We start from the raw sequence: 15,945 nt of genomic DNA on the forward strand, positions 1-15,945 counted from the left end.
TCTGTTTTCAGCCTTTATTTAAAAGTTGCCCCAAACATCACCCATATAATTTTCACAGCAGTCAGAAAGACGCTCATAGTTCACAAACATCTCTTAAGGTTTGGAGTCTTCGTGTCTTGTGAGTGTTGTGTCCCGTGTTAAAATACTGTGATCATACATTTATGACGATTTATTGAAGGGCTTTGCAAAGTGTAAACCTGAATTGTCCTTTAACAAAACAAACCTCGATGCTGTAACTACAAAAAAGGTGTAATCTCATATGCTCTTTTGGAAAAGAAAAAGGAAAGTTGCATTCAGAATAAATTCAATTCAACGACTATTACATCAATGTAACTCTCTTTCTTTCTATTAGTTGTTTACTATACAAGCAATAACAAGGATAAAAGATTGTAGACTAAATAAGTATTTCTAAGAAAAAAAGTCAATACAGTGTGGAACACAGAATTATAAGTGACAAAACAATAACAGTGCAGGACATTATGATTCTGATTCTGCAAACTATTGGCTGGTAGCTGGCCTATAGTCAAACATGGCCAGCTTGCCTAGTCAAACAATGTTTCCTTCCATGGCCTTGGTGGGAATTTTTGTTAGTTGTCTTTTTTCTGTTCCTGCTGTGTCCTTCAGACGTTCATGGATAATAAAAGGAACTGGAAACAATGCAGAGACAAAGAAACCAAGAGGAGAGCAAAAGTGAGTCCATGTACCACAATGAAGACATGGTTCACGCGAATGTGATGCAAATGTGTTTAGTGCATTACACGTGGTGCAGGTTATGCACGGGTGGTGGAGAATTCATACTTAATAACTTTTTAGAATTATAGTAAAAATATCATAATAAAATGGGACAAAGAATAAACTATAGGAACAGTGTGATTGGGCATGCTAACAACAGTGCAATTCATCCTCCATCTCTGCTCAGTTTATTCCTGTTGGTACATTCCATTCAGTGTTAATAAAACCTGTTGGGTCTGTGACTCTGTGGTGCTTATATGTTTTTTTGTTTTTTTTTACAGTGAGTAGAAATGTTTTCCTTTTGTCATGTTCAAGCCATCCACGCCCAGATATGGCATCAATGGCATCTCTAACACCTGCAATAAATCTCATGACTCACCTGTGTCATGTTCATAGTGACTTCCCCTGTCTTGAGCCTGTCCAATGCCTGGAAGACTCCTGAAACAGCCAAACATGTTTTTGTTAATGTTGATCTAAATGTTGTTAATGTTTGATCTAAATGTTGTTAATGTTTGATCTAAATGTCGTTAATGTTTGATCTAAATATGATGAGTGAAGGTTCTAATACAGATCATAATAGATCAGTTCTGAAGTTGAGCGAACAGCGATGAGGTGAGAATGTTGACACGTGTCTTTCTGTTATCTCTGAGAGTGATGAACTGTGACCTGCTGTGAGTTGCTGTGTTACGAGAGGTGCCCTCTCGTCCTCCATATTGGGATCCACTTACTGAACATGTTCTCTAGACGCACGATGCAAGTGAGGTAATCATCAAAGTCGATGTCGTAGTTGTCGTCGGCAAAGCGCAGACCTATCAGCTGGAGCAGTTTATTATTCAGCTGCATACCTGGCCACAGAGGGAGGAAGAGGACACGTGATGATGATGATTTGTTGCTAGGAAACACAAAATATGGCCTCATGTACAGGAAGTGCCCATAGACATAAAACAATTTTTAAAAGTCAATGTATGACAAGGTCATGGGACACTATGGGCAAAGAAAAGGTGTTTCAGCTGCTTACTGCTTGTCATACATTGAGTGCATGTTTTCAGTAAAGTTTCCTAAAGAATGAAGAACAAGTCAGCCAGAGAGAATCCTGGCATTAACTGCTGGAGTTATACAGTTCTGTTAAGTTCCCTGTCAACAGAAGCCAGCAGCAGAGCCAAGCCATGACTAACATGGCAGACCTAGACTGCCCCCTAGTGGATATGTAGCCTACTTATGGAAAAACAAAATGTCTTGGTATAGTCAGAGAGGGTTAAAGTGGAGCTTGTAATCAAGGATCTTTGGTATAGTTCCCTTGACCATTTTCAACATTATTTGTGGGTTTGAGTGTGTCTCCTAACTGTGGGGACTTTTACCTGCAGCATTCAGAGCAATGCGGAGCTCGTATGAAGACATGCGGCCAGAGCGATCCGTGTCAAAGGAGAGGAACAACATCTGAAAAACATCACAAAGGCTACCTGAACAACGCTCAATCATTTCTATGGAAACAGGCGGATAACAAAGTCTATTTTTTAAACAACAGAAATATTTCCAAGACGACGCCTAGACCTCTCAATGGTTTCCATAGAAATATGAAAACACATGTACCCCTAGAACTCTCAAGTACTGTGACAACATGCTGGTAGTGTGACATGTTTTTCTCTAGATCTTATTTATACAGTCTATGCTCTGGACCGGTTGGTAACCTACTATTCTAGAACTTCCATATTTACACAGATTCAAACTCTCAATGGCATGCAACATACGCAATACATTGAAAACATTGTACTTACAATCCATTTCTTTAGTTTATCCCAGAAGATTTTAAACTCCTGAAATTCAAGTGTACCCGTATTGTCCACCTAGAATTCACCATATATAGGAAAACATAACATGCATTTCATTTGACTTTGTACGAGGCATGGTATATTATCATTATAGTTCCAGTGATGATCTGTTTCATATTAAAGGATACATCCATCAGGTTGATGATGCTGTGGCAGGTGTTGAGACTGAGGCCATCATACTTGATCTCTCTCCCTGTGGGGGGTAGCAAAACATGAAAATCCTCAACAGTAATAAAAACCCAATTGTCCCATTTTCATCATGAGATTAATACGACATGAATGAGAAAAACAAACAAACAAAAACAGTCTAGTAAAAAGCCTAGGCTACAGCTTGTTAACAACACATATTAGTGAAACCTAAAATACATCTTAAACTTGCTGGAAAAACAACAATGGCAATAAGGTCACTATGACCATGGCCACTATGCAAGCAATGGAACAAAGTAATGTTCTTACTGAGGTCCTTGGTAATGACTAAGGTATTAATGGATATATGGGTTATTAATACTACAATACAATGGGATTTTAATACATTACCAACACTTTTATGTCTGCTACATTTCTTGAAACATGCTGTTATATATATAATAATATATATATATTATATAATATTCTTATTTTACTTCTCACGTCTGGGGTCAAAATAAAGGAACTGTAGGGGTGACTCACGTCTACTCAGAACACCATTCAGGACCTGTTGGAGTTCTCTAGCACTGATGGCCTGGTCCTGTGGGGTGACCAGAGAAAAGAGAGGGAGGGAGGGAGAGATGGAGAGAGGGAGGGAGAGAGAGATGCAGAGAGAGGGAGGGAGGGAGAGAGAGATGCAGATAGAGGGAGGGAGAGAGAGAGGGAGGGAGGGAGAGACACAAAGAGCAACAGAGGTTGGACATTTGAAAATTAAATAATCAACTTCCCTGCCTACTACACACTGGAGAGAGAGAGAGAGAGAGAGAGAGAGAGAGAGAGAGAGGCTGGTGGTAGGAAATACATCTTTGCATAATTGTAGAAAAAAAGATTGTTAACTTCAACGCCTTGATGGATCCTATCAGCTGAATGACATTTTTAATTCACCAGTAGGGGGCGATCTTGCTATACACTATTTATGCACTGGACACCCCGTACTGCAGTGAGGAATGAGTGGATGACCATAAGACTTCTTCACATCACTTGTTCAATGGTAGGTTGGCCGAACTCATCTGATCTTGTTCATTTGTTCACTGTTCATTCACTTTTTGCATTATTGCTCCTTAGTGTGATTTGATATTTATGTATCGTGGTACCCTTATAATAAAACCATCTATTGCTGACATAGCCTAATCATGAGGACATTAAATGCCCTACATCTTTTTTGTGCTGTAATTGTGTCATATTAAAAGTAGCTCCTTATTGGAGGTATCTGTAGGGCTCAAATTCACCTGGAGTACAGAAAATCACAGTATTTTCTGAATAGAAGCTAATTCATAGGTTAAGCCACACCAATTCAAGCCATTAGATTCCATGTGCTAGTGGAAACAGCTCCCATCCTGTAGCAACAACTGGCAACAACTCAAAGCTCAAAATCTCTTTCTCTCTCTCTCTCTCTCTTTCTCTCTCTCTCTCTCACACACACACACACACACACACACACTCCATAATTATGTTCATATGCCTAGCCTCATTTGATGAGATGAGCTACAGTGCTGCATGTGTGTGTGTGTGTGTGTGTGTGTGTGTGTGTGTGTGTCTGTTGTACATACTGTGCCGGCGATCTTCTCAAAGAGCCTCCTCAGGCCCTTCTCCTCATCCGTCTCCTCCTCTGGGGAACTAGGCATGGGAGGCTGACAAACACATCAACCAACAAAAATACATAAACATACATATAAACAACACATAAACAACACATGAACACACATCAACAACACATAAACATGCATATAGCATATCTATAGTAGGACTACAGTCTGTCTGTGGAGACAAATTTGGTATTACTATGTATTCTGTAGACTGAGGAAGAGCCACATGGCTCGGAAAGTCACAAACCAAATTTAAAAAAAAAAAAAAAAATCTGAATGGCAGCTATCTGGTGTGGGATCATCCCTTATTCTTTGTGTAATAATATATATTGCCTTCAGGCAATATCACTTTTAATAGGCAAAATTGTATGGAAATGAACATATACTGCCAAGGTAGGCCTACTAGTTGAGAGTATGATGAATAATAGATAGACTCACGTCTGGCAAGTCAGCGTCAATATTGTTTCCCATTTCTCTGTTGATTGGAGGAGAGACAAAAGAGAGAGCAGGTTAAGAATCAGACAGAGACAACGAGGTGGGCGGGTGAGTGAGCGAGTGTGTGTGGGTGAGTGAGCGAGCGAGCGAGTGTGAGTGAGTGAGTGTGTGAGTGAGTGAGTGAGTGAGTGAGTGAGTGAGTGAGTGAGAGTGAGTGAGTGAGTGTGTGTGGGTGAGTGAGCGTAATGTAATAGCGTGTGTGTGTAATAGCGAGGGTGGTTCATAGCACAGGATAATGATGAATGATTGGGTAGGCTAATACCCACACACACACACACACACACACACATACACACACACACACACACACACTTTTAGAATAACATACTGTCAGAAAGAGTGTGCTTGTGCCTGTGCATGTGTGCGTGTGCTACAGTGGCCCTGTGTTAGAGGTCAGCGCTGGCGTACATGGTCTTGGCCTGTGCATGTGTGCGTGTGCTACAGTGGCCCTGTGTTAGAGGTCAGCGCTGGCGTACATGGTCTTGGCCTGCTTCTCGGAGAAGATGCGCAGCATGAAGTCGGCCTCGTGGTGCGGCTGGAAGGTGGTGGGCACCAGCACGTATTTGCCCGGGGGGAGTGTGAAGCGCTCCGACACCTCGCGCATGTTGATGTAGGTGCGGCTGCGCGCCTTGGACGGGTGGTAGCGGAAGAAGTCCTTCCCCAGGTGGTCGTCATCATTAGGGGCCTACATGTACGGGAAGTCAGGGGGGACAAACAAAAGCAGGCCAAAAAAGAGTAAGTAAGTAAGCAAGTGATAAGAGGCTATTGGATGTGACTTCTGATTGTCTCTACTGTCGTCACTATAATATGTTGTTTATTACTGTAATTTGTTTATGATGTCTTATTCTTCTTGCCCCCTTCATTATTCTTCTTGCCCCCTTCATTATTCACACTTTCTCACGGTCACCTCTGCTCTCACTGCCTACACTTTCACTTCCTTTCCTCTTCCTTTCTTCTTGTCTTTCAGTTCCCTCTCTCTCTCTATTCCCTTTTTCATTCCCTCTCTAAAGACTTCTGTTTCTCTTTCTCCCACTGTCTTGCTCTCAATCGGTGCTCAATTGGTGCTACCTAGCTCGAGTTGCTGCAGTCAACAGCTAGAGCAGCCAGACAGCTGCAGTGCTACATTCTGGGGGCATGGGAAAAAAGATCACCACTGTGCACCACTGTAAATAAACCCTTGTTCCTAATTTCTCACATGGCCTGTCTGTGTCTTCCCATACTTATATGTGGTCTATAAATGACCATCAGTCTCTCTCTCTCTCTCTCTCTCTCTCTCTCTCGGTCTCTCTCTCTCGGTCTCTCTCTCGGTCTCTCTCTCTCTCTGACCTCATATATGGCGAAGCCGATGGTCTCCAGGTCCAGCCCCTCCTTCCTGAGCTGGCGGCGGTTCTTCTGCATCAGGGCCACGATGACGGTGCACTGGTCGTCCTCGTCGTCTGCGTCCTCTAGGGTCAGCCTGAACTGTGGGTTCGTCCAGAACGTGTCTGACAACACAACGCAACGGTCAGTGTTCATGGGACTAATTATCCCTATTACTAATTATTATATTATTATACTAATTATTACTAATTAGTGTTCGTGGAACTAATTATCACTATTAATAATTATTATATAATTATACTAATTATTACTAATTATTATATTACTATAATTATTTTTTTACTAATTACTCAATTATCACAATGAGGTGCTCTCAGACAAGCATGAGCAGGTAGGCATGGCAAGACAGCAGCTCTTGATGGATGAAGACAGTCACATCAGACTAATTAAGGATGTTAAGTATAACACTGATCTAATTGAATAAGCTCAGTCAACTGTAGCCGAGTAAGTGGTGATGAGAAAACATAATTAACCCTTAAAGGAGTACGGAATGTTGAGAAATTAACGTTCTAAAGAATATCTGGGTTCATTGAATTCAACATAGAATTTTAGAACCTTCAATTGTTGCGGAACTTAGAACGTTCATAAACCTACACCTTTAAGGGTTAAGGCAGGACTGCGATTGGGAAGAGACTCATTTACCGTTCCTGTTCCTCCATAACTAATCTTATCAGAACATTGGCAATGAGGCTGAAGGACTTTCCTAAAGCGGAGCATTGTGTGTGTGTGTGTGGTTCTTCGTCCTTGAGTGTTCATTAGGCCTAACGTACAGTGCAGCATGCAATTGTGTATACTGTATACATGACAGCATGTGTGCATTTGCATGTGTGCAGCAGAGTGTGTCAGTGCCAGTGCTGTGTTTTTGCTTTCGTGTAGCGTGTGTGTGCGTGCGTGCGTGCGTGCGTGCGTGCGTGTGTGCGTGCGTGCGTTAGCGGACTACAGCGCTGTCTGACCTATGAAGTTCCTGCAGCCTCCAGCGGTGGAGCCTCTGATCCAGTTGCCCTCGAACAAGTTCACCTCCCATTTCCTCGTCACGTTTTCCGTCAGCGAGTCGGGGGTCAGGTTGCAGATCTCAACCTTATCATAGTTGGCCTTGAAGTCATCAAACTCCATCCTAGAGCATAAATGGGGGAGATGGTTCTTATAAGCTTTCTTGACCATCATTCAAGATTTCACAAAGTAAAAGGCATGATAATCTTGACGGTTTTAGGATAGCAGAGATAAATAAGTTATAAAATACCAATATAGACATTTTCAAAAGAAAATGTACATTTTGTATAGCATTCTTCTACCGGCAAAATTGGTGATCATAATAGAGTGCAGTACTGTGTATGTTTGACCAATACTGACCAGAACTCGCCATCATCCCCGGAGTACCTCAGAATACGGTCTTTTTCCGATCTGTCAATCATATTCCACTCCTTGGAACTGTGTTCAACACAGAGCATCTTGTTAATAACATGAAATCAAATCAAACATTATAGTCTAAAGACAGACTTCCTAAATGTTCGAAAGTTACACAAAATCAACCAAAGATGCAGTGGAAAAGACGGCCTGGGATTTGTGGAAAGTGCAGTCAGAACAGTATATCAATGCAACGACAGCAATCACTCACTTGTCACTCCAGCGGCCATTCCATTCCACTTGCCCCCACGGATTCCTCACCCGAATCAAGTGAACCTTACGCCCACCGCAGTTCACCTACGGCAACAAGACAGGGAGAGAGAGAAAAAAGAGCGTTAGTGTTAAAAACATTTGTTTTGTGCCGTGCATTATTTTCTATTCACCAGCATTCTTATGTCCAATCTGTAGGCCTAGTCATCTTTTCAAAAAGTTATATATACAAATATACAAACATCTTGCTTCTTCGTGGTTTATCTCCATCAGAAGGTCGAGGAGAGAGTGACACATGAAAAAATAGATTGAATAGATTGAAAACAGATTGAATGCTACTCGACGACTCGTCGTCACTGACAGCTCTCACTGAGGGGCCGTAAGCCTACCTCTTCCACTCCAGTGATGGAGTAGGCGTGTCCCTTGACCAGGCCAGTGGAGGTGCGGGCTTCTGACTCCGCAGAGCTGCTGATCTACAGGATGGACAGAGTTACAGAGGAAAGAGAAGAGACGAAACGAAGGAATGCAGAGAGTGGGAGATGATTTCGTTTTTAGGTATGTATACAAAAAATATACACATTAAACATGCACACAGTGCAACACTTCTGGCAATACAGAGGAAACACCATCTTCCAAGTATGTTCCTTTCCAAGTAGCCTACTGTCCCTGTCTAATGTTGTTGGAAACATAGAACCTAACAAAAATTAAAGGGACACCAGGCAACGTTTTCGTGTTAATTAATCATCTTCGTAAGTCGGTATATGGTTAAATGACTCATTACGGGGCGAATGAAGGCTCTCTCGCCCGCCCCTACTGCCTGTAGGAAGAATATCAAGTTCGGTGTATCCTACCCGCCGACGTTCTAGTCTGGCAGCCATGGGGTCAGACCTGGTTTTGTCGGTTTTTGCAGAATCTTGTAGACCAGGGGTATCTATTTAAGTTTTAGGAGGGTGCCCAGTGATATCCCTTGGAATATGTCAACACAATGAAAAAGTAATTTTGAACCTGGCTTCATCCAATGTTCCGATTTAGTTTTTTTAGTTTATGCAAATCAGCACATATTTAATTAGATTATGTTTAATTTGCATATTTAAACTTTATACTACAGATAACTTGTAATATTTTTTCCCCCCATATAAATGTAAGTAATCAACTGGGGAAGTTTCATAGTGATATCTGCTAGTTAATTTTTTTACCCTGTTCACCTGTGGTGCCTCGCCTTATATTCAACACATTGGACAAGAAAGGCTGAATATTGAGAATTGCACCCTCTCTAATCTTATTGAGTTACCCCTTGACAGCAAGAAACAGCAAAAAAAAACTTTAACCGACAAAACCAGGTTCACCTAAATTATGGCATTTGGCTGCCGGATTCAGTTCAGTTCAGACTATTCAGTCTCACAAAGTCTCAGACATTGCGAGAAGCAGGATCAGTTTACATCCTGCATCCTCAGTATAGAGGCAGGCTAACTTAACGCTAGCGATTGTTGCAAACGTGTGTATAATGGCTAGCCTCGGTGCCATTCCGAACTTAGTCCCGCCCACAACATTTGAGGTCGGGAAGTTCGGTCTGGCATTGCTCCATTGTGGGGCAAGTATGCTCACCCTAGATCTGGCGGACCAATCAAATCGGGCTTTACGATGATTGACAGGTGAGCAACAGCGCCTGGTCTATCACGTCATCTGAGCACGCTTAGATTAGGCTTATGTTTTAGGCTAAACAAAAACACTGTGTCTAGAAGGATACATGGCTTTTAAGAGCCCATATGGAAAATGCATATTATTTAATGAGGTTTTATCACTGAAAACGATTATTTCTGAAAACTTTGGCCAAAGTTGAGATGTGGGAAAACTCGTGGTTTCACTTGATCATCAAGGGAGAACAGCACTGTTGCAATGCGACATGTTCCCTCGTTCGTTTGAAATCTCTGATTGACCACCTGTTCGAGGAATTTGCGACAGCCTTATCCAGCTGTTTAACATGTTTGTAGCATATCAGTGTTCAACAGAATTATTTTTAAAAATGGAGGGGATATGCTATCAGTTTTTTTTCCTAATTTCCTAATAGGCCTACGTTTCTCTTAGATTTCACTAATGAGTGTTGTAGGCTAGGAGTTATTGACGCCACTAACTTTTACAAAAGACCAGAAAACAATGTTAAGGCATTTGTGGAGAAGAAGGATGGTTTGTGTGTTGTCTTCCTACATCTCACGGTAAGCTATTTCGTTGCTTTGGTTGCCAACCAGTGCAGTGGTGCATAGGCATTCCCCCCTGTATCGGTTAAAACACGCCCCATAATTACGTCCCAATGGAGCAGTATCAGACTCATATTCTGACTAGAATTGAGTATGACTACGTCAGGCTATATAATGGCAGAGCCGGCGAATAAGCAGCGAAAACCCTTGAAGGAAGATGCAAAGAAAGGGAAAAGAGCTTCAGACAGAGCGAGAGCTCGCACACGTATCGACACGTAGGCTACAGACGGTAGGGGGAGCTTCGTAGAGAAAAAGCATCAGGCTTGCCTGGTATAAGTTACTTCTTTTTTCCTGAAGGAAATTTGTTGTCTGCATTTAACATGTCCTTGAAGGAAATGTTGTGGACATTAAACATGTCCTGAAGGAAATTTTTCCTCTGCATTGTACATTATTTGTTATGTATTCAGACGCTTATAGTGAACTACAGAAACAGTCGCCCCTTGGAGCAACTCCCTGGAGTCCCCCAACTCACGTCGATAGAGCAGCCCAGCATGGAGCCTCTGTCCAGGGCCTTCTTGAGGATGAGGAAGAGGTCGTCCGGGGCCTTCTTGGTGTCGTAATTCTCACCCACGCCGCCGGTGAAGTCCTCCATGGCCTCCATGGTGCTGCCCCCCTTCAGAGACTCGTAGCTGCCATGCATCCTGTGGAGGACACCATGGTGATTAGCCCCAGGACATTAACAACACTCTTTAGCCCAGGACATTAACAACACTGGTTAGGACAGGGGTGGGCAAACTACGGCCCGCCAAGCACTTTCATCCGGCCCGCCGAGCATTTCATTTGGTTATCAGGCTGCTCGCTATTTTTTTCCTGCGATAGAGACGACGTTGGTTAGCTTTAAACTGCTTTTCACTCTCCTTAGAGAACATTATGTCAATGTCAAAACATCATGTTAAATAGAGATAACATCATGTTAAACTAAGTTAACTCTTAGTTATCTCCTTTGCAGCAGATCTAACGTGAACATTATATGCGATCCATTTAATTGGGAACGCGTCTGCACTCACAAGAGGGAGAGAGAGCCGCAGGTTCCAGCTCGCTTGTCATTGTTGATAATTGATATCTCCTTCTTATAAGAAACTTTGAAGGCAACAGTAGTTCCCACTACTGACCATTTAAAAACTGTGAGAGGGCCCAGTACAGCGATAGCCATAGCGGAGCAGGCAGAAGATCAAATAAACGTGAATTAAAGCGACTGTCTAAAAGCGACAGTGCACAATTTATACATTTGTTAAACAGCATAAAATTAGCAGCATTTTTAAGCAATTCATATTGTGTGTGGGGGGGGGGGGGGGGGGGCGCCGGCCAGTTTTCAAAACCCAATGTGGCCCTTGAGCCAAAAAGTTTGCCCACCCCTGGGTTAGGACATTAACAACACTGGTTAGCCCAGTGGTTTTCAAAGTGGGGGCCGCGAGAGGGTGCCAGGGGGGCCTCAGCAAGTTGGAAGGAAAAATAAAAGCAACAAATAAATACATTTGAAAAATGTTAAATATACCTATTACTATGATTGGTTGTTATACAATGCCATTATAATAATTTGTCGCATATCTGAACATTATATTTTCCATGATAATGGGAATAATAGTAGAGTGATAGCTCTCATATAGCAGAAAACCCCAAATGCAATTTTTACACACTGTATGCTCCATCGCGAAGTGCTTGTTGCTAAAATAATTATTAGGATTAGCTTAATGTATTTTTACATTTGCCGTAGTATTATCGATGGGTTTAATAACACATCAAGGGGGTCCTTGGCCAGAACCTAGTGGTATTTGGGGGGCCTTGTCGTGGAAAAGTTTGGAAACCCCTGGGTTAGCCCCAGGACATTAACAACACAGGTTAGGACATTAACAACACTGGTTAGCCCCAGGACATTACAGTAGCAACACTCTGTAGCCCCAGTGCATTAACAACACTGGTTAGCCCCAGGACATTAACAACACTCTTTAGCCCCAGGACATTAACAACACTCTTTAGCCCCAGGACATTAACAACACTGGTTAGCCCCAGGACATTAACAACACTCTTTAGCCCCAGGACATTAACAACACTGCATGACTTGGGTTTACTTGGCACCAGAATATCAACAACTGGAGAGGCATCTGTTAAACCATTTTGTATGTTTTGTCATTTCTTATATGCCACCTGTGTTTTGGAAGTACCAAATAATAATAATTATTATTATTTTTAAATATGAGATATTGTGTTTTTAGTTGTGTCCCTATACATAGTAGCCTATGGACCAAAATCTGAGAATGGCCTCTATCTGGTAGGCAAACCCATGTGATGCTTGGAGGGATGGTTGGGGCGTCTTACTTGGCGTAGGCCTTCTCCAGCAGGGCACTCCAGAACTCGTTGTTGTCGGCGGAGTGGACGAACACCAGGCTGTTCCTCACGGCAGGGAGACGGTCATCCACCACCACGTCTAGCCACCTGTTGTGCTTCCAGAACTGAGGGAGGGAGAGAGGGAGGTAGGTGGTAGTGGAGAGGGGGGGGGAGAGGAAAGATTAGGTTTGTATAGACATACATACATAGGCATGATGGGGGGTGGGGGGGCTGCATCTGTGTGTGTGTGTAAGTGTGTGTGTGTGTGTGGTTTCTGGAAATAATTATCTAAACTGCCACATACATTAAATGTTTGCAGGACTTTCCACAAATACAAAGGCAAACTATATTTTTGTTATTCAGTGTTACAGTTGATCTTCAAATATTTGGTTTTAAATCACTTCCTTGAGGTTACATAGAACTCAACCACAGTCATGAACTCCATGTTTATTGATTTCCTATTAAAAGTTTTCCAACCTTTATGGGAACACGCATACCAAGATTATCACAGTGAAAGTACCTGGAAGTGGAAGATTCCGGCATATCCGTGGTCAAAGTCCTGATCATGGGGCACGACTCTGGCCAAGGTTTCCTCACAGAGGGTCAGTGAGGCGATGGCTGCCAGGAGCCAGCAGTCCCCTGAGAGGAAGAACAAATGCATTTGGGTAAAGTCCCCTACCCTTTTCTTCCTGCCTTCAGCAATATGGCTCCAAAAATGCTTATTAAAGGTTCATCATGTAACTTTTAGAAACATAAAACTATATGGTTACTTTTGGACAGAAAGTTGGGTATTTTTTACCACCTATTTGTATACATTCATGTGGACTGTGTTGTTGTGTTAATCCATGTGTGTGTGTTTAGAATGCGGTGCTCATTTTCATTGGTCTGGTGTGTCGTACCCAGCTGTCCTTGGCATATATCTGTTCTGCTCGCTCCATCGAGGATGAATTTGGGGTTCTTACAGAGCTCCTGTCAGGAAAGACAAGAACATCAGAACATTTGGGGGGCACAAACTCACAAGGACCAAGAAAAAAATAGAAATCACGTTTCTTATTGTTTTCCCAGATGGGAGTGACACGTCGCTGCCTTTGCAAGGTGTGGTTGCATTCCAGGCATTTTCATTTAAACTTGTCCCATTCAAAAGGAGTGTGACCTGCAAACTAGTCACACACACACACACAGAATTCCCTTTACCTGAGTTGGGGCATTTGCCGAGGAAACACCCATAAAAGAAATGCACCTTTGTTGGCTGATCAGCCACGTCTCTCATCAATGCCTCAGAGCCATTGCTGCAGCACCCAACAGCCTAATGTGTGTAGGCCACATTTAGCAGACACACCTGATACTACAAACCATCTTAACACAAAGTTGTGGTTTGTCATTCATCCATGGGAGATTTGAGGAAGCATAAAGAAGGATGCCAAAATATAAATAGATGATAGTCATTTTAGAGCATACAACCGCACACAGACCGTAATTAGTCCTGCAGACAACGCCATATACAGTGTGTGAAAGTTCAAGTTCAAGAATGTTGGAACACTTGAGCAATGTAGCAGTGACAGTTATGGAAAAGCTCCCGCTGAGTGTAGCTATTGTAAATATATGTGATATTATATTATTATATACCCCACTGTAAACAGACGTTTGTGCACGTGAAGTGATATTATATTATTATATACCCCACTGTAAACAGACGTTTGTGCACGTGAAGTGTACGTGAACGTTTAGATTCATGTGTGCTGTTTGACACTGCATGTATGTGCCAATATGTGTGCGTGTGTTTATGTATGAGAATGTAAATGTATTTATGTTGTTCTTGTGCCACCACACCACAGTCTCTCACACACACACAGACACCCACATACCCACACACACACACACTCTCTCTTTCATTCACTGCCACTTCTCCAGTCAATAATCAAGGACCCACTTGTCAACCTGCAGAACCGGTTTATGAAACACACATATCACAGCACAAATGGGGAGAAAATATCCAATGGGTAAGGCAGAAAATAACTTCCCTGTTTAGATGTGAATAATATGTTTGTATTTAAGCACCTTTACATTTGAAAGCAGTGCATGAGGAGAACAGTGGCTTGAACAGTCTATATCAAACCATTGTCATTGCTTCCAGATGATGAGTGGCTTTCAGATAGAGCTCCGTTTTTGTGACAAAGGCATTGATTGTGTCTGTGACAATCTGACACCAATTACTGATTGTCAGACGGGTTGTCATCACTGCTCTCAGTGGTCAGTGCAGCTTCAGATCAACTCACTATGATGCCTATTTATGGAAGTGGCAGGTTATTGGATTGGACCATGGTGGAGATGACACCTCAGTACCCCCCCCCCCCCCACACACACACACACACACACACAATTTGACACTAAATTGAAATTATATTTGCCTACATATCACTGTGATAGATGTAGTGAATAGGTACTCAAATTAAACATTGCTGATATCATAAACACAAACAGATATGATATATATGATGTGATATTCCACTGCATCTATTTCTGTATTTATGCCATTTAACATTCAATATCAGTATCCCACTGTCCTCTTTAACAAAGTGTATCTGCAGGCATGTTTTTCCTGCCTGAACTTTGAACCAGATGGAATGTGCTTTTACAAGCAGACAGCAGATATGTGTTAACTGACAGGACAGCCACTGTGACCCCCTCCCATTATCATGATAAGGAGACTTCAGTTTTTAACCATGCGTTCATTCAAGCGCTGCAGCGTTGGTTTTTAATATCCAATGTTCCGCATCTTAATGATGGAGTAAAGAAATTTCTAAAGGTGCACTATGCGGTCTAGTCATTTATAGGTCATGGATGTGTTACATTACTGTTTTAAGACAAAGTATTCTAACTTCAATCAATACTATTAAACTAATTAACTAATTGTTGATATATAATACTCATGGAAAGAAATGACAGCTTTGAGAGGTTATCATGAAAGACAAAGCATTTCCTTGTCTGAAGTGGGCATGATATTCTGTGTAATATCTGCCAAATATTTAACCATTATGTAGATGGACTATTCAGTGAGAAATGTTTCATCCCTGCTGCTTCTTCAGGCCATTGATAAGTTCAAACCATGCCTTAAAGCCTGCAGTCTCTCCACTACGGTGGCCCGGAAGTGTCATATGACCTACCTTTGGCCTCTTCCATTCAAAATTGATGGGCACGCTCTGGCTGTAGAAGAGTGAGGAGTCCACCGCCGGGAAATCTGGGTCCTCAAACAGAACTTTCCTTCGCAGGCAGTCCTGACGGATCTCCTCAAAGGAGCGCCCGTCCACCTGCGTGTTCTCAGCCTTGTGGGCCGTGCCGGAACTCCTGAGCGTGGAACTGGAAGGCATCTTTTAGAACCAGCAGAAGGGCAGAAGAGAGTGACTGGAGAAAAACCACTACTCGCAATGAATGAGAGTGCTAGACAGGCAGAGGCCACGTCAAACACTCTACTATGAAGTCCAGAGATGGGTGTGTGTCTCACTCACACACACACACACACACACACACACACACTGCCTGACA

At 42.4% G+C, this 15,945-nt stretch overlaps 1 protein-coding gene across 1 annotated transcript; it reads right to left on the bottom strand.

The window, feature by feature from the left end:
• Positions 1 to 15,928, bottom strand: capn9 (calpain 9). Its single transcript, XM_042103617.1, has 20 exons — positions 15,567 to 15,928; positions 13,302 to 13,371; positions 12,923 to 13,041; positions 12,394 to 12,527; positions 10,550 to 10,718; positions 8,212 to 8,295; positions 7,824 to 7,909; positions 7,559 to 7,636; positions 7,162 to 7,322; positions 6,155 to 6,312; positions 5,305 to 5,513; positions 4,772 to 4,808; positions 4,298 to 4,378; positions 3,231 to 3,288; positions 2,690 to 2,754; positions 2,508 to 2,576; positions 2,091 to 2,169; positions 1,461 to 1,577; positions 1,112 to 1,170; positions 1 to 647 (listed from the first exon to the last, which is right to left on the bottom strand). Exons 1-20 carry the CDS (start codon positions 15,768 to 15,770, stop codon positions 621 to 623), a joined length of 2,064 nt encoding a protein of 687 aa, XP_041959551.1. The 5' UTR covers positions 15,771 to 15,928; the 3' UTR covers positions 1 to 620.
• Between the last annotated feature and the right edge of the window lie 17 nt (positions 15,929 to 15,945).

Source organism: Alosa sapidissima, chromosome 9 (assembly GCF_018492685.1).
Source record: "Alosa sapidissima isolate fAloSap1 chromosome 9, fAloSap1.pri, whole genome shotgun sequence".
Lineage (NCBI taxonomy): Eukaryota > Metazoa > Chordata > Actinopteri > Clupeiformes > Clupeidae > Alosa > Alosa sapidissima.

Bases quoted from the DNA above. Each gene is read 5' to 3' on its own strand.
- capn9 (XM_042103617.1), bottom strand. From the start codon at position 15,770: ATGCCTTCCAGTTCCACGCTCAGGAGTTCCGGCACGGCCCACAAGGCT. The intron at 3,289-4,297 runs GTATGTACAACA...GTCACCCCACAG, and splicing joins TTGAGAAGATCGCCGGCACA to GACCAGGCCATCAGTGCTAG. The intron at 2,755-3,230 runs GTGAGTCACCCC...TACCCCCCACAG, and splicing joins GAATGGTGTTCTGAGTAGAC to GGAGAGAGATCAAGTATGAT.